At 35.8% G+C, this 22,458-nt stretch overlaps 1 protein-coding gene across 6 annotated transcripts in view; it reads left to right on the top strand.

Moving 5' to 3' along the window:
* LOC106167614 (uncharacterized) overlaps positions 1-21,214 on the top strand; it is a 68,154-nt gene extending 46,940 nt beyond the window's left edge. For 4 of the 6 annotated variants that reach the window (XM_087013179.1, XM_087013176.1, XM_087013178.1 and 1 more), the window contains 31 exons: positions 810-866; positions 2,771-2,926; positions 3,389-3,561; positions 3,883-4,030; positions 4,326-4,409; positions 4,525-4,667; positions 5,015-5,159; positions 5,605-5,783; positions 6,215-6,313; positions 6,738-6,888; positions 7,182-7,346; positions 7,707-7,829; positions 7,985-8,253; positions 8,675-8,883; positions 9,245-9,447; positions 9,790-9,972; positions 10,370-10,593; positions 11,002-11,200; positions 11,429-11,788; positions 12,134-12,310; positions 12,731-12,769; positions 13,058-13,267; positions 13,536-13,588; positions 13,864-13,924; positions 14,167-14,225; positions 14,735-14,848; positions 18,961-19,044; positions 19,361-19,455; positions 19,704-19,740; positions 20,082-20,133; positions 20,479-21,214. In XM_087013179.1, coding sequence (XP_086869305.1) covers positions 810-866; positions 2,771-2,926; positions 3,389-3,561; positions 3,883-4,030; positions 4,326-4,409; positions 4,525-4,667; positions 5,015-5,159; positions 5,605-5,783; positions 6,215-6,313; positions 6,738-6,888; positions 7,182-7,346; positions 7,707-7,829; positions 7,985-8,253; positions 8,675-8,883; positions 9,245-9,447; positions 9,790-9,972; positions 10,370-10,593; positions 11,002-11,200; positions 11,429-11,788; positions 12,134-12,310; positions 12,731-12,769; positions 13,058-13,267; positions 13,536-13,588; positions 13,864-13,924; positions 14,167-14,225; positions 14,735-14,848; positions 18,961-19,044; positions 19,361-19,455; positions 19,704-19,740; positions 20,082-20,133; positions 20,479-20,807 — 4,580 coding nt within the window. In that variant the 3' untranslated portion in view covers positions 20,808-21,214. Of the gene's footprint in view, positions 1-190; positions 242-809; positions 867-2,770; positions 2,927-3,388; positions 3,562-3,882; positions 4,031-4,325; positions 4,410-4,524; positions 4,668-5,014; positions 5,160-5,604; positions 5,784-6,214; positions 6,314-6,737; positions 6,889-7,181; positions 7,347-7,706; positions 7,830-7,984; positions 8,254-8,674; positions 8,884-9,244; positions 9,448-9,789; positions 9,973-10,369; positions 10,594-11,001; positions 11,201-11,428; positions 11,789-12,133; positions 12,311-12,730; positions 12,770-13,057; positions 13,268-13,535; positions 13,589-13,863; positions 13,925-14,166; positions 14,226-14,734; positions 14,849-18,960; positions 19,045-19,360; positions 19,456-19,703; positions 19,741-20,081; positions 20,134-20,478 lie in introns of all 6 variants that reach the window. The other 2 variants (XM_087013175.1, XM_087013177.1) reach the window with 2 other exon arrangements.
* The last annotated feature ends 1,244 nt before the right edge of the window (positions 21,215-22,458 follow it).

Here is a 22,458-nt window from a genome sequence, read left to right as displayed (position 1 = left end):
ATGAGACTATTTTTTTTTTTGTTAACTGTAGTGAAAGAAATATAGTACATTTATTTACATCAATTGTATTTGGCATAAGTAATTTTAGTCATACATGTAACAGTGTATGCATGAAGCAATTTATATATTATTCTTTTGTTTTATAAGGATAGGTTTAGTTTAAACTTAAATTCACGTAAACTTTTCTTAGATGAATATACTACACCTGCTGGACCCAGTTATCCAACACCAATCACTGTGGGTAGGTCGTCGTAGGGTCAGGGTCAAACATGGGTCAAGGTCACGACCTTGAGCACACTCACCCCACCTTTATTTTCAGTCGATAGTTTTATTTTTTCACACTGATATGTTCCACTTGTTTTGCACATTGCACCACCATGTTTATGTTTGCTTTATTTTGTCTTTTAAGCAACTTTCATTTATATTATTATTTTATGCACAATTTGGTACCATTTGAAGTGATTGATTACTAGAATATTTAATACATGAATACAAGTGTTAGAAAAATTATTCTAGCAGATACTTTTCATGATGATGATAATATTTGGCATGTTTTAGATTTTGATTTGTTCACTCTTAAAACCTAAATCCTTAAAATAAATAAGCAGAGCTGCTGCAGCAGTCCTTATCTTTTCATATCACATTTTCAAATCTGAAAGATCAAACAATCACAGATCTTATTTTTTTCTCAAAAACAAAATTTTCACAATTATGGTTTAATCACTTCAAATGGATCCTTGTTTATGACGTTTATTTGTAGCTTTCTTTCTGCTTATTTTTATTATTTATTTGCTGCACATTTATTCTAGAACCTCCACCTACCCCTGTTACCCAAGTTATAAACATCACACCTACTATGTACACATGTAAGTTTTCATGCACAAATATCTTATTTATTTTCTTTTTATTTCTTTTATTCAATATGTTATTGTTTGCTCCAATTTGTTGCACTAGCTGATAACATCCTTTTTTATTTCTTTGATTTTAACTTTTGTTATGTATTGATTCTCTGTCAAAAAATTATCCATTTATTTTTAACCATTTAATGTACAGTCATGTTTATCATGTTGGAAAACAAAAATATCAATATAAATTAAAGGATATTTTGACACAGTAACCAGGCTTATGGCATGTCATATGGTATGTGTCATTTCACAAAAAAGTGAACATTTGAATAACACCAGTGACACACACATTTTGACTAAACCAGCTTTGCACAGGTAAGAATTAATTCAACCAATAAATACATAAATATAAGTTTGCATTCCAAATCATTTTCCTTTGAGAATGAAAAATTGAAATAAACAAATGAACATTTAAATATTAATAAATAAGACATAAAAGTGGAATTAGAATTTGATACTGCTTCGGGATAAAAACTACTGCCCTCAAAAGTCAGCTTAGTTTACTTTTGCTAGTTTGGTGGATGGGTGGGATCTCCCATAATTCTTTTTCTTGTTTTCCCCATTCTGTCTTTCATGATACCATCCAGTTGGAGGAGATTTCACCCAGTTATATTAAAGAAGTTTTTTTCGCTCCTCCACTTTAGCCTCGCCATACCAGATGCTAATACTAAGAGTTAAAATGCTCTCAATTCTTTGTCTTGGTGTATTTCTGCTTTTCTCAATGTTGTCATTCTATGTAAGTTTACTATTTTTATTAATTTCAAGTAGTTTAAGGTGTTTTATATCCCCTTTTGAATTACTGTTGATTTTTCTAGATTTTAGGGTTCTATAGTATAAAACAATGAAAATAATGGTGCAAGTCAAAATTATGCAAATATTAAACAAAATGTGTGTCACTGACATGACTCAATTATTTCCTTTTTTGTGGAATGTCCCTTCTTGGTTCCTCAAATATTCCTGTATTGAGATATCAATATTAAATCAATTCTGCTGGTCCATCTAAAATTTTCATCAGCACATTCCAATGCACAATATAAGTTTCTGGAATAGAATCGACATGATGTTTTCCTGTGACATGCCAATAGCCTATTGTTGTGGTTCGTTGGTGCTGTTTGCTTAAGTCACCATTGAGATAGCCTCACTGCTGATCTTGAATTGGTTTTAGAAAATCACATGACAGACTTTGAAGTGGATAAACATCCAATTGAGATGATTAAAGCACACATTGATTTGAATCTATTTCTGTATTTAGCCCAGAAAGAGATTGTTAAAATGTGTTTGTACGTGTTGGTTAAAAAAAAAACTCTAGAAGTCTAGGAAATTAGTTCCAATAAGAGTTTCATCTCAACAGTTGCTAAAATTGTAATTACTTTTTGCATTCCAATATTTACAAAGTCAAAGAAAAAGAAAAAAATCAAATTTGAAACCAAATTTACCCGTTTTGTCTCACAGATGGGCTTTAAAGTGCTGCAGTTCTTGTTATAATAAAGTAAGTTAGTGCTTGTGCGATGATATACCAAAAAGTGATATTTAGTTGATATATACCCATCATTTTACAAACTCTCTTGGCTGCCTCAAGTTAATGGTAAGGGAAAAACTTGAAAACTTCATCACTTTAAATTTTATTAATATTTTGAAGTGCATCAATCTGACGCAAACAGATTAGGTGAAAAACTTTTCAAAATTATTGATGTGGCCCATTTTCAAGTTTGACAAGATTTTCAAAGTGAAAAGAAAAATATCTGCGAAGAATTGTCTTCCAACGAAATTTTCAAGAGGTATATAAATTTCAATGGTGGCTTGTGCAAATTGCACAAATGTAAAATAAAACAACCTAAATTAACCCCAATTCCCTAAAACTCCAGTCCCTGAATGCTCTGACCCAATGGGTCTGAACGACAGCAACATCGTCACTGATGATCAGTTCACGTCTTCTGGATCCCGCGACAAGACCTCCGGACCAGAACGTGCACGTCTCTTCCTCGTCGACAGCTTCAGAGGCAAGGGAGGATGGGTTGCAGGTAAGCTGACATTGTTTTTATCATTTCGAATATTTACTGATTAAAGGAGATATAAATATTATTGGGAATCAATTTTATAAGTTATAGATGTATGCAAATAAAAAAAAATGTGAAATTTATTGGTGGTCTTTTTTTAACAGTTTTTAACATTTACAGATTAAAACTTTTGTGTAAAGTTAATAAAAAACTTGAGATTTATGGTTCAGATGACTTTGCGTTTTTTCCTTTTCGGAGGTACGTGTATTTGTGTATATTTATAAAGTGACAGTTAAATTATCTGAAATGATGAATTCTCTTTTAATAATTTTGAGCAGTAGTTGATTTTTTTTTTCAAAAAGCTAAATATCTACATGTATATAAAGGATATCATTTTGAATTGTTCAATTACACCTGTGGTCCCTTTTTATTCACTTCAGTTTATTTATTATACAAGCTAATGCTCCCTTTCTTGTCTTACCTCAGCCACCAATGACAAGAACCAATGGATCCAGATTGACTTCCGTCAGGAAGGCTCCATTCACGGCATCGCCACCCAGGGTCGCTATGGACAACCTAACTGGGTCGAGTCTTTCAAGGTCAACTACTCCTCTGATGGCGTTCACTGGTACACTTACCGTGAAGGAACTGTGGACAAGGTAAGGAAATAGAGATAATGATAATAGTAATAGTGAAGTTTATAATTATAGTATAATGATGATTGTGACAATAATGATTAATAATTAATATAAACCTGTTCTTCATTTATCTAATTATTTTAATTAGATTTAAAAATTGCGAGGTTCAAGTTTAAAAACTGGATAGAAATGGTGATTATATACATATACTCGAATTAAGCGATAGAATTAAGATGAAAACATAAAAGAAAAATATGAAGATAAAAACATATATAAAAGAAATGAGATGAAGATAAAAATTTACAAAAATATATAAACATATGCACCATGTCTCTTTTCCAGATCTTCACTGGCAACTCTGACAGTGACACTGTTGTCTACAACAAGTTCCTGATCCCAATGAGGGCACAGTTCATCCGCGTTGTTCCACAGACCTGGCACAATGCCATCGCCATGAGATTCGAAGTTGTTGGATGCTATACCGGCAAGAGTAAGTGGGATTGTGCTGCCATCTATTAATAAAGTGGTACACTGTATTACGTTAGTGTTTTAGCTGCCACATTGTGTGACTAAAGCAGTATAGATTGTTAGGTTGAAATTGAGAAATCATTTACTTCATCACCATAACTTTACACAAGAGGTACAAGTAATGAAAAAACATTGATAACAAAGGGACACAATATTACAATTGTGTTTACCTGCATGCGCTGTACTGGTTTAATCCTGTTTAGAGATAACACTTTCTGTGAATAACTATTTATTACACGTTATCAATTATATTACAGCACCCACAGCCAGAACCCCCACTGTTGGAACCCCAACCCTACCACCTGTCACCAAACCTGTCAGCACACCTGAGCCACCCAAGGGTAAGTTTGTACGGTAATACCAATACATTATAATTTTTTTTTAATTATGGAAAAATAAATACTTGTTTCCAAACTTTTTTGGTCAAGCGTAAATCATTTCATATTCTGACTACAGATGACTGCACAGTCTGGGGTAACTGGGTCAACAGCGACAAGGCTCTCTTCGGCTCTGATCGTGAGGCCATCGAGGACGTGCTGTCACTGACACCTGTCTGCCAAGTGCCTATGGAGATCCAGTGTCGCCGTGTCACTGACAAGGTAAATAAACGAACGCTGATAGTTTTGAGTTAAAACATTTCATTTCGGATATTTTAACCTCAGGATTGTGGTTCTTAATGAAACTTATGATTGCATTTGTAACAAAGGAAGACTTTCACATTTCAAAGGATAACAATTAACAAATTAATAAATAACTAAACTAATATTAATTCAAATCAATTGAAGTCTAAATTTCAAGCGATGGTTTAAATTTTTAAAAAGTTGAAAAATTTACATAATTTACACGCCATCTTACATTACATAATGTGTACCAAAGGACCAAATATTTATTATGGTATATTGCATTATGTTACATTCACTTATACAGTCTGATCTTCTACCACTAGGTGGCCCATGACAAGACAGACCAGAAGGTTCTCTGTAACACATGGTTGGGAATGAAGTGCGACTCTAAGGACCAGGCCAACAACGCCATGTGCTATGACTACGAAGTACGCATTGGATGCATTGATGAGACCAAGCCACAGTGTGGTAAGTTTATAATTTTGTTAATAATGTTTCTAGTTTTGTTAACAAGGTTTATTTTTTTAGAATGAAAATAGTCTAAACATACACAATATTTTAATATATAGGTACATAATAACATGTCATGAAATTATGTCAATTTTATGTGTATTTGACTAGATATTTCTGTAATTATTGATTTTGGTTTATAACATTTGATTCAACCATTGATTGAAGTGTGTCCATATTATGTGTATTATGATAATATACACGAAAGGATGGAATTTCTCTTCTTTTTGATGGGTATTGTCCTTTTTATTAAAAAAAAGGGGGGCTTAGAAAGTTGCCAGAATTTGTGCAAAATCATCCAATATTGGGGGGGAAATCTGGAAAGCAGGAAGATTTTCCTATTTTTCAGGCACTCTCTTGTCATATCCCCGTTTTAATTTTTAAAATCTTTCTTCCTCTTCAGTACCCACTTCACAGCCTTCCACCCCATCTCCCATCCCACTCTGCCAGGGAGTCAAGGACTCTTCCAGCTGTCCAGCTGATGGCTGTCCAGCCGGTCAAGTGTGTGATGGACACACCTGCATGCCACCAGAGCAGTGTCCATGCATTGTGGTCAGTGGTGGAGTGACCAAGCACATCTATGTAAGTGGATATAGGGTTTGGTGCACTGACCATGTCAGGATCGTAGCCAGCAATTTCAAAAGGGGGGTTCTTCTTCTGAAAAAGTGGACCTTTTCCCATAAAAACTTCATGTACCTAGATCAAATTTTACCCAGAGTGGACCTTTTCCCAGCAAAAGGGGCGGTTCTTTTGAACCCCCCGACCCCCCCCCCCCCCCCCCCCCCCCCGGCTACAGGCCTGCATGTTCTTGTCCAAATACAGTGTACATATAATACACATTTCAATTTAATAACTTGTCAGTGTTTAGTTGAATTATGCAGAACCTTCAAAAAGAAATTATAAAATAATGCTCCAGTTTGGGTAATATTGTGGCATTTCTTTTTTAAAACAAAAAAGGTAAGATCAGTTTGTTCAACATCATTGTATCGTACAATTGTCCATTATTCTTGTAGCCTGGCAAATTCATGACCAATGACCAGTGCCAGACGTGCACATGTGCCAGCGGGGTCCTCAAGTGTATGAACAAGGTCTGCCCAACAGCTTGTGCTGAGGTAGGTGACAGTTTCTTTTTATTCTTTTATTTTATATTTATCCCTTTGGGATTATCTGGCAAATTAAGTGCTGTCCTTTAAATGAAATTGAATTTGCAAAATAATTAATGGCATTATATAATCTTCAATTTAATACTTATTTAACTGCCTATATTATTTGTTTATAAACCTTCCTTTAAGTACTTGCTCACATGACTCAGAATGAAGAAAGTAGAAATTTATTTTGGTATCATAATTATTTTAAGCAATAAAAATATTGAAAGCTATATATCTCAACCATAATTCAGAAAAACCAACTAAGAGAAAAAGGTGAAAATTGCTAAAGCTTTGAAAGGGACACCCCAACAGTAACACCTTTACCCTCGTATATATGCAGTGCCTGTGGTACAAACTAAAACAAGTCAAAAATTCTGTCATATTTCAGAATGAAGTTCAGGAATTGGATGCCCAGTGTAACTGCCGCTGCACTGGCTGCGCTAGTGGACAGTTCCTCTGTAAGACCACCAAGGAGTGTATCCCACAATCCCTTGTGTGTGATGGCAAATGGGACTGCAACGATGATGAGGTCAAGTGTGGTGAGTATTTACAATGATATTGTTTCTCCAACTTAATCACAATATATACCATTCCAAATTTCCAGTGATTTCTGATCTTAACCATAAATGGTTATCTTTAGAAAAAAAGCTTGTTTGTAAATTAATTGATTGGCTTTGCTGGATTGATTAATGAATGCTGTCCTGTCTAGGTGCTTGTGTTTGCCTTAACAAAGAAACACAAACATTGACACCTCTCTCTCTTTCTCTCTCTCTCTCTCTCTCTACTTGTGTATGTATATATAAATATATAAATATTTATTATGTTTTTACAGAGCCCACACCCAAACTACCACACACCACCCCTGCTCCAGAACCCACCACCAGCAGAATCACCCAGGGGGCATCACCTGTCTCCAAAACCAAGCCACCCCGCACCACGGAAGCCAAACCAACACCAGGACCCACGCCACCTGCACCAACACCAGAGATACCAAAGGGTAAGTTATTTGTACAGTAGCTTTGGTTTCGTTGATCTACTTGAAGTGCAGGGCATATACTCTTATATATACTTGTACTATATATGAGTATATGCCCCTGCAATACAAGTAGATCAACTAGAATTAGAACCTGTAGCAGCTACTATTATTATTTTTAATTTCTGATTATTTCAAAAAGTATTCCAATTCACAAAATATTTTTATTAAATGCAAATAAGACCAAAAGTTTTGCAGGGATAATGATTTGTTTTTATACAGTCAAGTTGACTTGACTTGTTCAAAATTTTTGACAACTACTGTATATACTGTGAGAGAACATGAATAAAATGTAGATTATAATTTTTTTTTCCATTTTTCCAGTCCCCAAGAAGTGTCACCTCAGTGAGAACATGTTCAAGACCTTTGACAACAAGGAGTACAACTATGAGATTTGCAAGCACACCTTGGTCAGTGAAATGGCAATGAAGAGACTGAACATCGATGGTGAGATTGGATTCAATTTTTATTTTGAAATGAGCTCAACCAGATTAAGTGATATATATTTGCCTACTCTTGACCTAAACTACAAAATATAATAGATGATACACAAATTAGAATAATAATAGTCTTATTATAACCACAAATATTGATATTTTCAGTTCAACTCCACTGCCCAGTTGACGGAGGCATGGACCGTGCCAAATGCACACGCTCTCTCCACATCACCCTGGACGGAAAACTCATCAAACTGCGCCACGGACAGATGGTTGAGGTTGACGGACAGATCTACATGCCATATCAGCTTGAGCAGCTCAGTAAGACCCTGGGAAGCATGTCCATTGCTGCTGTCGGAGAAGAAATGGTCGCAACCATCCCAGAGTTTGGCGTCATCGTCAGCTGGGGCAAGCGCTACCAGACAGACATCCAGGTAAGTTGATGGGATTATATTTGTATTTTTGAAGTTATTATTTTAGGGTGTGGAACTAAGATGTTTTGCTACAAGTTGAGATAGGGGGTGTATGGTAAAGCTGAAAAAAAAAAGAAAGAAATTTTTGACACATGCAATTTTTTAGACTGTTTATATTCTTCAGGGGCCCTACCTGACTTGGTACAATAAGATGTTGCAAACAATTTCCATTCATTGTGGACATTTTACACAAAAGTCATTGAATAAATTTAACTGTATTTGTAATTTGGTAATCAGCTGTGAAACTATAGTTATTATTAAAGTTACAGATTTATCACTTACCAAGTTTGTATGTATTCTACTACTTAATGATGGTAATTTCACCATCTGACATAAAAATAGAGAAATACCAAATTGGTAATATTGCAAACATCTTCCACAGATTGGCAGTCAGTTGTTCGGCAAGGTGGAAGGTCTCTGCGGAGATGCTAACGGCAAGCCTGATGATGACTTTAAGAAGAAGGATGGCACCTACGTGGCCAGCGTGAACACCTTCGGTGACAGCTGGGGCTCCAGGACATTCTGCCCACCTGCGCCAGTGTGCACCATGGAACAGAAAGAGGCAGCAAGACAGACCTGTGCTCAACTCAGGTAGGAAATAAAGATCGTTGTTCCGCAATTCATTTTTTAAAATTTTGTAAATTATTTTTTTATTCTAGTAATTAACAAAAGTTATTGTTCTGAAAGTTAGCAAAAGGTTGAGATGGGAATCACACCCCTATCTCATAAAACAAATGATTTTTACTGGACATTTGAGCAATATTTTCTAAATCACCAATGTTAACCCTATCCAGTAGCATTTAGAAAAACTGCTATTTGATAACTAGTTTTTTTACCATCAAAAATTTTGCAGTCTCCTTTCAATTCTTTCATGTTTTAATTTTAGTGATGACTCTTAATTTTAGCATAGAGCATGTAATATCTTTTTAAATCTCATATTTTTCCTCTCCAGGAAATCACCATTCTCTGCCTGCCATGCCTCTGTGCCAGTTGAATGGTACGTCAAGGTCTGCGAGGCTGACATGTGCAACTGCATCAAGAGCAACGGCATCAACGGTCTAGACCAGTGCAAGTGCGACGTGTACTCCGAGTACATGCGTGCATGCGCCATGAACCAGAAGCCTGTTGACAACTGGCAGATCTCTGTTGGCTGTGGTAAGTTAAAGATACTAGCAGGCACCTTATGAGTAATTTTATAAGCATTGCTTTGAAGTAAAAATGAAGTAAAACATGGATTTAAAATCTGTTTTGTTACATCACATTTGTTTCATGTACAAAGTGCCATTGAGAAAATGAATCTTTAAAAATGGAGTTATGGATTTTTGGGAATGACACAATTGAATCATTCATGAAAAGACAGTCAGCACTTCAAAAATATGATTTGCACTAGAAGACATGCTTCTGATCAAGCTCATAATTTAAAAATAAAAATGGCCGGTGTCAAAGGCTGAAATTATTTGATTTAAGGTTATGGAAATTAACATTTTTCTCCTCTAGCTGTCCAGACCTGCCCACCAGACATGATCTGGAGCGAGTGCGCCAGCGGATGCCCAAGCACGTGCTCTAACTACCGCGAGAAGGACGCAGCATGCAACGTACCATGCGTTCCTGCATGCCAGTGCAAGCCTGGCTTGGTGAAGAAGGGAGACACATGCGTCGCACCAACCAGCTGCGAGGATTGTAAGTATATTTGAATTTTTTTATTTTCTTGTCCTCTTTTTGTTTTGAGAAATTTATAAATGTTATGAACAGATTTCAAGCTAACTAGAATAGAATAGAATATGTAAGGGACTGAAAGAATTTTGGAATTACCTATTTTATTTTTTTCATGTTTTGTTTTTCTGGAATGTTAAAAGGGTATGCTGGAGGTATTCTATTATTTTTTCAGATAAAAAACAAACAATACCAGAATTTTTGTGTTTCATCTACTGTCTCTTTGCAAATATTGTAAGTTTAAAATGTCATAACTAAAGTTGATAAGATTTTAATGTTTGTGATGTAGAAAAGAAAAAAAATGTATTTTCGAGTTTGTTTTTCGAGCCTAAATTACTTAATTTCCATTTCTATCCATCCACAGGTGTCTGCTACGGCTATGGAGACCCACACTACGTCACTTTCGACGGCTCCTACTTCCCATTCCAAGGCACATGCACATACGTTCTGGCACGTGATACCGCACACACAGATTTCGAGGTGCTCGCTCACAACGAGAAGTGCACCGAGACCCCAGCCACTGCCTGCACTCAGGGCTTGACTGTCAAGTTCAGCGGCCATGCTGTGGAATTCAGGCCAAACAACAAGGTTTGTTTCTGGCTAGGGACTTTTTAAAGAATTATATGACTAAAGTGCTATTAATTCATTTAATTTTCCTGTTTTCTAGATTATTTATTTATTTTTATTTGTATGAACTGAGTAGTAAAACGTAAATAATGGTTGACCAAGTGTAGTCATACATTATGAAATAAAGTTAATTAGTATAATTCTCATTTTGTTTTATAAAGAATAGTAGAAGGTTAATCAGTACTAAGTTATTGTGTTTTTCAGACATGTAAATTAGTATTTGCATCACTTTTCACTGCAAGAATGACTTGTTTCTCAATCCATTCTTTCCATTATTTATCACAACCATTAAATTATCAATAATTTGTTTGTATATTTTTCTGCATTCATGATATGTTCTTATACAGCAAATGTCCACTGAAATTTCAGGTGCTCTATGACGGCTCCCTCATGAGCCGCTCTTCCCTGCCGCACATCACCAGCACCATGACGCTGAAACGCGTGGGAACCCACTACGTGCTCAACGTGCCATCTCTCCATCTCGAGGTCCGCTTCTCCGAACTGAACCACGGCTTCCAGGTCAAATTGCCGTCTGCTGCTTACTTCAACAAGACCGAAGGATTGTGTGGTAAGCTAACATTTTTCTTTTCTTTTTTTTTCTTTTTTTTTTTTGAAAGAAATTATCATTAAATTGTGGTTAATTTTGACTGAGAATTTTTTTATCAGTTAGTTTCAGTATTGTAGTTATTCATATTTAAGATCCTCTGTCATATTTAAGACAGTTTCATAGTTATTCATATTTAAGATTCTCTATCATACTTTCAGTCAACACTTGTATGTTCTTTTTGCCCATCAGGTACCTGTACCCACAGCAGAGCAGACGACTTCATGGCCAGAGACAAGACCCTCAAGGCCAAGGCCCACGACTTCGCTCTCACCTGGCTCGAGACACCCGCCGACAACTCTGCACAGTGCACCGTCGTCAACAAGACCTGCACCTCTCCACAGGGGGCGCTGGAGTGCAACCGTGTCTACGACAACAGCTTCAAGGCCTGTCATGCTCTCGTCAACCCAGCTAAGTACTTCGAGAACTGTATCTACGATACCAAGTGTGGTAATGAGAAACAGAAGGGTGTTTGCGACTCTTTGACCGCGTATGCACGTGCCTGCGCCATGGCCGGTGTGTGCCTGGACTGGAGAACTCAAGATCTGTGCCGTAAGTTGAATTTGTGTTGCGTAAATTAAGAGAAAATATACATAGTAAAATACACTGTATAAATAAGTGATATATATGAATAAGTTGAAGTGACTTGATAATTTCATTTTAACTTTAGATTTATCAACTTTCATCAAATATACTACATGTAGTTGGACTAAATGTAGGTGAACTGTTGGATATCTCATAAATTCGGTGTTTGTACTTTATTTTTATGTAGGTTCCTTTTAGACATTTTGTCTTGTAGTATTTGAGGATTATTCAGATATTTTGACAGATTTTTTCATTCCTGCTTGTATTAAGACCATCATGAAATAGATTTATGTTTTACCCCTTCTTTTACAGCTGTCATCTGCAACAACAACATGGTGTACAAGGAGTGCGGACCATCATGCGTCAAGACATGCGACAACATGGCTACTTTCGACAGCACGCCATGCACCACAGCGACAGCTGATGGCTGCTACTGCAAGGACGGCTACGTCATGAAGGCCGGCGTTTGCGTCAAGGTTGAGGACTGTCGTAAGTAGCACGCACATAGACACACATGCAGATATCATGTGAAGGGCATAAAAGAAGCTGGTGCCTGGTCATCAGGCATAAATGGGGATTTGGGGATTTAAAAACTGACTGATTTAAGACTGATCCCTTTGACAGTGGCTACAGTTGTATCAAATAGATGAACTGTTGTAATGATTTCCTATTTATGATAATATATGGGATGGGACACCTACAGTATTCTTTGGAAAAAAAATATTTGTTGTCAGTTTTGAAAGTGTTTGTCAATCAAATACCAAATGAAGACTTGATAGATCAGAATATATATATATTTGTATGTATTATTGAAAGATAAGTTAGAGTTAATTACTCAAGTTATTACCTTATAAGTAACACCACTTTAAAAGATTAAGTGTTTTATGGATTTTATTTTTGTGATTTCAGCTGCACCAACACCACAGCCTACCCCAAGACCCACACCTTGTAAGTAGAGATATTTAAAAAAACTATCAAGCTATGCATATTATGAAAAATAACTATTTGTAATACATTTTTTTCTTGTGAAACAGTGAAAGAATAAGGTTGAAAGTAGCATCTGCATTTCTGTATGAACTTTGCGAAAAAAAAAAAAAGGGGGCAAGGATGTGGAGACATAAAATTTCTTCTGTTCTTCCCTTTAGGGCTTTTTTCCTCACTACATCCCTGAAAACTTTGTAGCTTCCGTGGAATTCCGATCCAATGATTTAGTAAATCTTCGTTTTGTACTTCCAGACTGTGCCAACATCAGATGTCTCCCACTGGTGAAGCCTAACCTGAAACCAGGAGAGGAAGCCATTCTCCAGAAGACCACTGACGGCTGCTGTGACATCTACAAGGTCGTCTGCAAACGTGAGATGTGTCCAAAGACCAACTTCGCCTGCGCCGCACCAATGAGTGCTTACTTGGCCAAGAACGATGAATGTTGTCCAACATACGAATGCAGTAAGTGAATTTTTCTTAACTGTTCATATATTTTACACAACAAAGTTATTTCAAAGAAGGACAAGATTTGTAAGTTTTTAAATAACAGTAAATTATGTCCCATTTTTTTCTAATTGACACTGCAGACAACATTTCGGGGGAAAAAAATTAATGGAAGTTACATTTCTCCCTGTATATTGTAAGAATTGATTTGACATTAATGAGAGATGCTTGGTTTTTTTAATTGTTGGATATTAGACTAAAAAGGAAATTATTTGCCCCTTTTCAGAGTGTCCACCACTCAAGGACTGCCCACCATCTCCAGCACCAACTTGCAGACCAGTAAGTAGCCATCACTGACCATATAATATATTACATATTCTTGTTCTTGTAGAGCATTTTAATATGGTTTTGCTTATCAAACTGTTTTTTCTGATTAAAAAAAATTAAGACTGTAGTGTCTAGTATACATCAATCAAATCTGTAATCTGTTTGATTTATTATCGTTTCTTTTGCAGTTATCATTTTTGTAAGGATCTCTTTATGTAAATTGCCTAACTGCACAGTACATTGTGAACTGCACAATTACATTAATTATAATTTTTCTCCATTCCCAGGGTTTTATTGCCAAGAGTGTGGCTGACGAATGTGGCTGCCTCAAGTATGAAGTCGATTGTGGTAAGTTACCATTAAATTATGTTGCTTAAATTATGGTGCAATCATGATTAATTGATATGAGGTTGATTATGACATCAATTTTTCATCATTATGATTCTTCCATAACATTCAAATTCTGTTCATTCCTTGGTTATTTATTTTCATGCCCTCTTTTAAGTATAGAAAAAACATTTTGCTTTAGTTAATAATTTTGTAATTGTCAATTAGACATTGGTGACTAACAAGAGGTTTTTCATTTTCAGTTGTCCCAGAGAACAAGTGCAAGTTTACAATGGCCTCTGGCGAGGTGAAAATATATGAGGTAAAGACATAATGGGGATATTGACTCATTACTTGTAACTCTTGTTGATATGGCTAAATGTCAGCAGTTTACAAGACAGGAGAAATAGTTTTATCCAGAAATAAACAATTCTCATTAAAGGCACTTTTTTGAAAGGGTATTTTGGGATTTAATTTTGAGATATTATACCAATATTTGGGTTTCAGGGGGTTCATGTTGAAATATGTTGAAGGTATTTTAATTGAATTTAACTTTAGCACTTGTTTACAAACTATGCCAAATCTTTTAGTCTATTAAATGGCTCCTCAGAGCACCAGGGTCTGAGAATCAGTCTCAGAGCAGAAACTGTGCATGACCAGTAACAGAACAAAATGTACAAAATTTTTACTGGCTCTGCTTTGAATTTACTGGTATTTGGTAAAGTTCCAGTTTTAAGTTAAGTTAAGCCAAAAACTGTATTTATTAACTTTTTTTCATATTTTTGCATATTTTAAAATTGACACTTAAATATTTCCACTTTGTTATAACAGATTGGTCAGACATGGAAGGTACCAGGAAAGCCATGCGAGTCCTACGAATGTGTCGCTGGCACTCCAGCCACTGTCCAGAGACAAGTCACTAGCTGTGAGACCAAGTGTGCCCTGGTGAGTGACCGCTGACTGACCATATGTTAATTAATTTATTAATTAATTTGTCAGGATGCAATTTTTCCGAACATTGGTAAATTTCTGACTTTTTGGAGGCCAAAAATATCATTGGCAGTAATGAGAATTATCCAACTATTGGAGGATTTTACACTTTTTTGTTGCTAAAAAGTCTCATCCCTGATTTGTATGATTTATGGTGGTAAGGACCTGCTCAAACCTGATGGTATAATTAATACTTTGTGTCTCTTATCTTATAAAAGTTATGTGAATGACTTTTTATGTACAGACACAGATGTGTCTGTACATATTGCCATCACCTGCGTCTGTCGTCGCCGTCGCCGATGGCGATGCCGATGCCGATGCCGTCGCCGTGCACTTTCCTTGTAAACACGATAAGTGGAAGGCAGTTTTACTTTTTGGCTTTATATTTACAGAGCTGATGAATATTCATAAAACGCAGGTCAAGTTCGAAAATCAGCATGATCGGGCCATTATTGTAGAAGTTATGCTGTTTTTTCACTTTTCAGCATATATGCAACCTTGTAAACACATTTAAAGGAAAACCGTTAGGCCTGTTGTCATGACACTCACAGGAATAATCAATCTTACAAAAACGCAGGTCAAGTTCGAAAATCAGCATGATCGGGCCACTATTTTAGTAGTTATGCGGTTTTTTCATTGTTCAGCATATATGCAACACTGTAAACACAATATAAGAAAAACAGTAAGCCCAATTGTCATTAAACTCACAGGAATGGTCAGTCTTACTAGAATGCAGGTTGAGTTCGAAAATCAGCATAATCGGGCTATTATTTTAGAAGTTATGCTGTTTTTTCACATTTCCTCAGATTTCCTCAGATTTAATTCTTAGGCATGTTAATAGCCTTATTATTTAAGTAATAAGATACGTAAAAGTGTTTGTTTGACATTTCCTGCATCTTTACAACATTGTTAGTTGATTATGTAAAAATGATGGTAAAGTTGTTATCGTGTATTGTGTAATAAAGTGTCAAAAATGGAAATAAACTCATATCATTGCAGTTTGTCAGATTCAATCATTCACTATGTTCAGAATCTCAGAATGGAAGAAATTGGACATTTAACACTGTTCTATTGATATTTTTCACATCTCATCAATTTTCTTAGTTGATCTTATAAAAATGGCAGTAACCTATTAATTTTGTTTTATGTTAAAAAAGTGTTAAAAATGGAAATAAACCCATTTCAGAACAGTGCGGTCTTGTTTACATTTTGGCATTTTGAAGGTGTGACTTTGAAGTTCCATCAGCCTTAAAACCTTTGTTAGTCACGTTTACTATTTGTCCATGATACTAATATTTAATTATTAAAAATTGATGATCATTATGCTGTTAAACATTATGTAATATTGCGTCAAAATTTGAAAAAAACCTATTTTGGGCACTGCTCCCATGATGACCATTTAAGAAAAACCATGTCACTTACTGTTCTCAAACAGTACAGTTCATATGTACAGATGTGTCTGTACATATTGCCATCACCTGCGTCTGTCGTCGCCGTCGTTGCCGTCACTGTCGCTGTCGCCGGCGCCATGCACTTTCATTGTAAACACGATAAGTGGAAGGCAGTTTTACTTTTTGGCTGTATATTTACAGAGCTGATGAATATTCATAAAATGCAGGTCAAGTTCGAAAATCGGCATGATCGGGCCACTATTTTAGTAGTTATGCTTTTTTTTATGTACAGACACAGATGTGTCTGTACATATTGCCATCACCTGCGTCTGTCGTCGCCGATGCCGATGCCGATGCCGATGCCGTCGCCAGCGCCGTGCACTTTCCTTGTAAACACGATAAGTGGAAGGCAGTTTTACTTTTTGGCTGTATATTTACAGAGCTGATGAATATTCATAAAATGCAGGTCAAGTTCGAAAATCGGCATGATCGGGCCACTATTTTAGTAGTTATGCTTTTTTTTATGTACAGACACAGATGTGTCTGTACATATTGCCATCACCTGCGTCTGTCGTCGCCGATGCCGATGCCGATGCCGATGCCGTCGCCAGCGCCGTGCACTTTCCTTGTAAACACGATAAGTGGAAGGCAGTTTCACTTTTTGGCTTTATATTTACAGAGCTGATGAATATTCATAAAACGCAGGTCAAGTTCGAAAATCAGCATGATCGGGCCATTATTGTAGAAGTTATGCTGTTTTTTCACTTTTCAGCATATATGCAACCTTGTAAACACATTTCAAGGAAAACCGTTAGGCTTGTTGTCACGAAACTCACAGGAGTAATCAATCTTACTAAAACGCAGGTCAAGTTAGAAAATCAGCATGATCGGGCCACTATTTTAGTAGTTATGCGGGTTTTTTCATTGTTAAGCATATATGCAACACTGTAAACACAATATAAGAAAAACAGAAAGCCCAATTGTCATTAAACTCACAGGAATGGTCAGTCTTACTAAAACGCAGGTTGAGTTCAAAAATCAGCATAATCGGGGCATTATTTTAGAAGTTATGCTGTTTTTTCACATTTCCTCAGATTTCCTCAGATTTAATTCTTAGGCATGTTAAAAGCCTTATTATTTAAGTAATAAGATACGTAAAAGTGTTTGTTTGACATTTCCTGCATCTTTACAACATTGTTAGTTGATTATATAAAAATGATGGTAAACTTGTTATCATGTATTGTGTAATCAAGTGTCAAAAACGGAAATAAACTCATATCATTGCAGTTTGTCAGATTCAATCATCCACTATGTTCAGAATCTCAGAATGGAGGAAATTGGACATTTAACACTATTCTATTGATACTTTTCTCATCTCATCAATTTTCTTAGTTGGCCATAAAAAAATGGCAGTAAAATGTTTATTTTGTTTTATGTTAAAAAAGTGTTAAAAACGGAAATAAACCCATTTCAGAAGAGTGCTGTCTTGTTTACATTTTGGCATTTTCAAGATGTGACTTTGAAGTTCCATGGGCCTGAAGACCTTTGCTAGTCACATTGTCATCACCTGCGTCTGTCGTCGCCGATGCCGATGCCGATGCCGTCGCCGTGCACTTTCCTTGTAAACACGATAAGTGGAGGGCAGTTTTACTTTTTGGCTTAATATTTACAGAGCTGATGAATATTCATAAAACGCAGGTCAAGTTCGAAAATCAGCATGATCGGGCCATTTTAAGGGAAGTTATGCTGTTTTTTAACTTTTCAGCATAAATGCAACACTGTAAACACATTTCAAGGAAAACTGATAGGCCTGTTGTCATGAAACTCACAGGAGTAATCGATCTTATTATAATGCAGGTCAGGTTCGAAAATCGGCATGATCGGGCCACTGTTTTAGTAGTTATGCTTTTTTCTTCACTTTTCAGCATATATGCAACACAGTAAATACAATATAAGAAAAACAGATGGGCCAATTGTCATGAAACTCACAGGAGTGGTCATTCCTGCTAAAACGCAGGTTGAGTTCAAAAATCAGCTTAATCGGGCCATTATTTCAAAGAAATGCCGTTTTTTCACATTTCCTCAGATTCATTTCTTAGGCATGTTAACAGTTTCATTATTTAATTAATAAGATACGTAAAAGTGTTTGTTTGGCATTTCCTGCATCTTTACAACATTATTAGTTGATTATGTAAAAATGATGGTAAACTTGTTATCGTGTATTGTGTAATAAAGTTTCAAAAATGGAAATAAACTCATATAATTGCAGTTTGTCAGATTCAATCATTAAAATTTTGCATCAGAATTGACAGTAGCCTATTTTGTGCATAGTTATTTCCTGTTTTTTGTCTGTACATTTGACAGCTTTGCTGCCTTGTTTTCTATATGTGCCATCATTGTCGACTTTGTAATAAAAGAACAGAAAAACATCTCTCCCTCACTATAGGATAATTAAATGGTATACTTTAATGATGAATTCCCTCAAAGATCTCAATACCCCTGACACACTAAAGAATAATTTAATCATATAGAAAATAAAAATAACACAACTAAACTGAAAGAATGTCAAGCGATTATTTAAAAGCATTCCAAATATTACCAATTTAAAAATGTTATTAATGTCAATTTATTTATGTATTATTATTATTATTATTATTATTATTATTATTATCACAGGGTTACCAGTACAAACCAGAGATTGGCAAGTGCTGCGGCAAGTGTGTGCCTGTTGGTTGTGTTGTCAATGGAACTGTTTACAAGGTGCTTAGTGATTTGTACCCAATGTATTTGCATTTTGATATATTATTTGTGTGAACTTCACCAGAATCATAAATTGGTGAGACAAAATACTTTTAAAAAATCCCCTGAAAACTAATTAGATTAATAATGTATTATAAATCACTATAACGTGATTTTTACAGTGGTGGTATTGACTCAAACAATGCAAAAAGTGTGCTCAATCCATGCAAATAAATGACTTTTTAAAAATTATTATTTCTTGCTTCAAACATTTGGAAGAAACGTCATATTTCTGTTGTTGCAACTAAGACATTTTATTTGTCTTTTTTTTCCTCAGAACGGTGAGGCCGTCCCTGCCACCGAGGCATGTACAACTGCTACATGTTTTGTGGACACCATGTACGGCTCTTCAGTCTCCACATCTCAAATCAGGTGGGTAGCAAACTACATTTATCTGCTTATTTATTTATTTATTTATATACTATTATCATTAATTTTTTGTTTTTATTTTAATTCAGTAACTTTTATTGGGCTGAGAACAGCATAATGTTACTTAATCCCCAATGCAGTTAGTGTTGTTTTGTTTATATGCTCCGATGCCTCTCTCTCTCTCTCTCTCGTTCTCTCTCTCTCTCTCTCTCTCAAACCCCCTTTAAATGTTTTTCTTATCTGTGTTTCAGATGTAAGAACAGCATCGAATTACCTGTCTGTAAGAAGGTACGTTTCCACTTACAAATTGTAGAAAAAAAGCGATGAATTCCTGAAGTTAGCTACTTTCCTGGATAAATTTATGATTTTAAAGCATGAGCTGGTTAAAGGTTTTCAACTTATCTGCCAACTTTGTAAAAGGCGTGGTTCACGCATGTCTTGTAAAAATCGGGGATCAGCAACTGTTTTGATCAATTTATCGCGGGAACCGGTACTTTGAATGCAATATTCCATAACGAAATACTTGAAAAGAACAAAGACTGGTGCCACATTGTTTGGGCTCATGAATATGATATGTTATTTACATGAATGAATTAAATAAAATTAACGTGGAAATTTTTATCTTCTAGGGAGAGGCCCAGAGAGTTCCCGGCGCATGCTGTGATCACTGCCGCCCAGCAGGTAGGAACATTGCTCAAGTTTTAACTTAAAACTATGTAAAACTTTATTGAAATATGGTAAACTCGGGATGCACCTCCTTTTAACTGAAATTTACGTTCATTTAGAACAAATCTTTTGGAACGGATTGTTGGTTTGGTTTTAGCTGAAACTTCTGAATATTGTCAGAAAAAGAGTTTCTTAGCTTACATGCTTTTTTTTGTCTTTCATAAAATAGGACCAAAAACAACTGAAATTATAAATAATTTCATGTCGGAAAGTTTGGAAATAGTAGTTATGTACCGACAATAAATATAATTGGGTTTTAATGTTGTTTTTTTCAACAATCTTTTTTTAAAATCTTTTTAGCCCCAACCAAGGAATGCGCTCCATGCGTTGCCCGCCTTGTGTTCACAAGAGCCGAAGACACCGTCGGCTACTTCCGTACCTCCATCAACGGACAGATCTGTGAGAACAAAGGACAACTGGCCGATCTGAGAGAGTGCTCCGGTTACTGCAGCTCTGCCTTCAAATATTTCGCCGTCATGAACAAGTACCAGAATGACTGCCAGTGCTGCCAGGCTCAGACGACGGAGAAGCGCGTGGTTGAGCTTACCTGCATGGACGGTTCAAAGGTCACGCGCGAGTATGACGTACCAACATCTTGTGGCTGCGGAACCTGCACCGGACGTCGTTAATTTTTTTTTAATGTTTCGGGAATTGTGACTCGGACTTGTTATTTCTTTACAAACTTTCTTTAAAATGGAGAATTTTCTCTACAACAGTTAAACCCTCCTTGCCGTCCCTACTTAGATTACAACAGATTTTTAAAAAGACTTTTAGATAAAGAGTTTTATATTATAAAAAAGATAGTGTGATATTTATTCACAGTCTTCTAGCTATTCCATACGCATAGGAAACAGATGAAGACAGTGGTATTATTTTTCTATAGAAACTTTATTTTTATAGTGACTGTGTTCCACGTTTAAATGGCATCAGTACAGCTGAATATGAATGGGAACAAAAGACGTTTTAATATAGAATCCGTAAAAGTGTATTTATATTTTTGGCAAGGAAATAAAAAGCTATAATCTTGCAATTACAATGATGCGTTGTTTGTTGTATTTCCAAATGCAACTTGCCCCATAGATATTTAAAACTGATGTTTTCAATAGAGTTAGCGAAACATGCATTTTTATTATTTAAGCAAATCCGTACATTACGAAAACACCCTACACGATCTGCTGAATGCAATATGCTTTACAGTGTATTTACATATAAAGCAAAATTATATGCAAATTTATCATCTTCACAAATCCTGTTGTTAAAACAAATCCATACAATCACACAGTGATTTTTTGGGGAAAATACACTGAAGGGCCTCGAATTTTTTTTTTTTTTTTTTGGTATCTTAGAGGGCAAACAGTGCCAGTTGATACGGTTTAGAACTATGATTCAGCTAGTGAACCATTGGTGTTATTTTTTTTTCAGAAATCGAAGGGGGGGGGGGCAGGACCCCCTAAACCCCCCCCCCCCCAAAAAAAAAAAAAAAAAAAAAAAATCCGCCAATGTTTCAAGGTTTAGGCACTATCACACCTAACGTAAAGCACGGATGTATGAGAAAAATTGTCCATAAGCAGACAAGCGCAAAGGGCTCTACTTACAGCGAATACATGTACCTTTCAGTCATGAGTACGCAGGAAACGTTAGTGTACGTTCCCATATCCGTAGAGAGATAAAATGTTTTGAGCATATTTTAAAACAATTTCATGCACTGCTTGTATCTTTATTTTAATACGATGGAAACATGGTGATTTTATACACCAAAAATGTACGTATAATTGATGTCACGTCCGAAACTTTTTAGCACCTCTTTGCGCTAGATGTGACAGAGACTGTAATTTAAATATTGTCAAGTGTTATATCCGTGCACCACTTTTCCCTCTCTCCCTCCCTCCTTTTCCTTTTCTCCCCCGTCCAACATTGGAGCAAGGAGTTATAACTCCCTGATTGGAGGTACATGTATCCCTTCTTCCTCCCAAGAACAATAAATAAGCATAATAAGATAAAATCAAACTATTCTTCAGATCTTTTACTGTACGTATTACAGACTGAGTAATGTATGAGCATTATCAATTACTTAATTAATATTTGCTTTGTTACATCTATCTTCATTGTTATTTTTAAATTTTGATTTAATATAAACTGAGAACTTGAGAAATATGATGTACTGGTATGGTTACAAATAGGTGTACGGGCGGTGGCTATAGCCTTGTCAGAATAGTAAACTAATATTCAAAAGGTTCGCCGTTCTTTGAGACTGATTTCCACAACAACCCTCCAATCAAA

This window comes from Lingula anatina, chromosome 5 (assembly GCF_051362555.1).
Source record: "Lingula anatina isolate TDL-2025a chromosome 5, LinAna3.0, whole genome shotgun sequence".
NCBI classification, from domain to species: domain Eukaryota; kingdom Metazoa; phylum Brachiopoda; class Lingulata; order Lingulida; family Lingulidae; genus Lingula; species Lingula anatina.
This window is presented reverse-complemented; position numbering and strand designations above follow the sequence as displayed.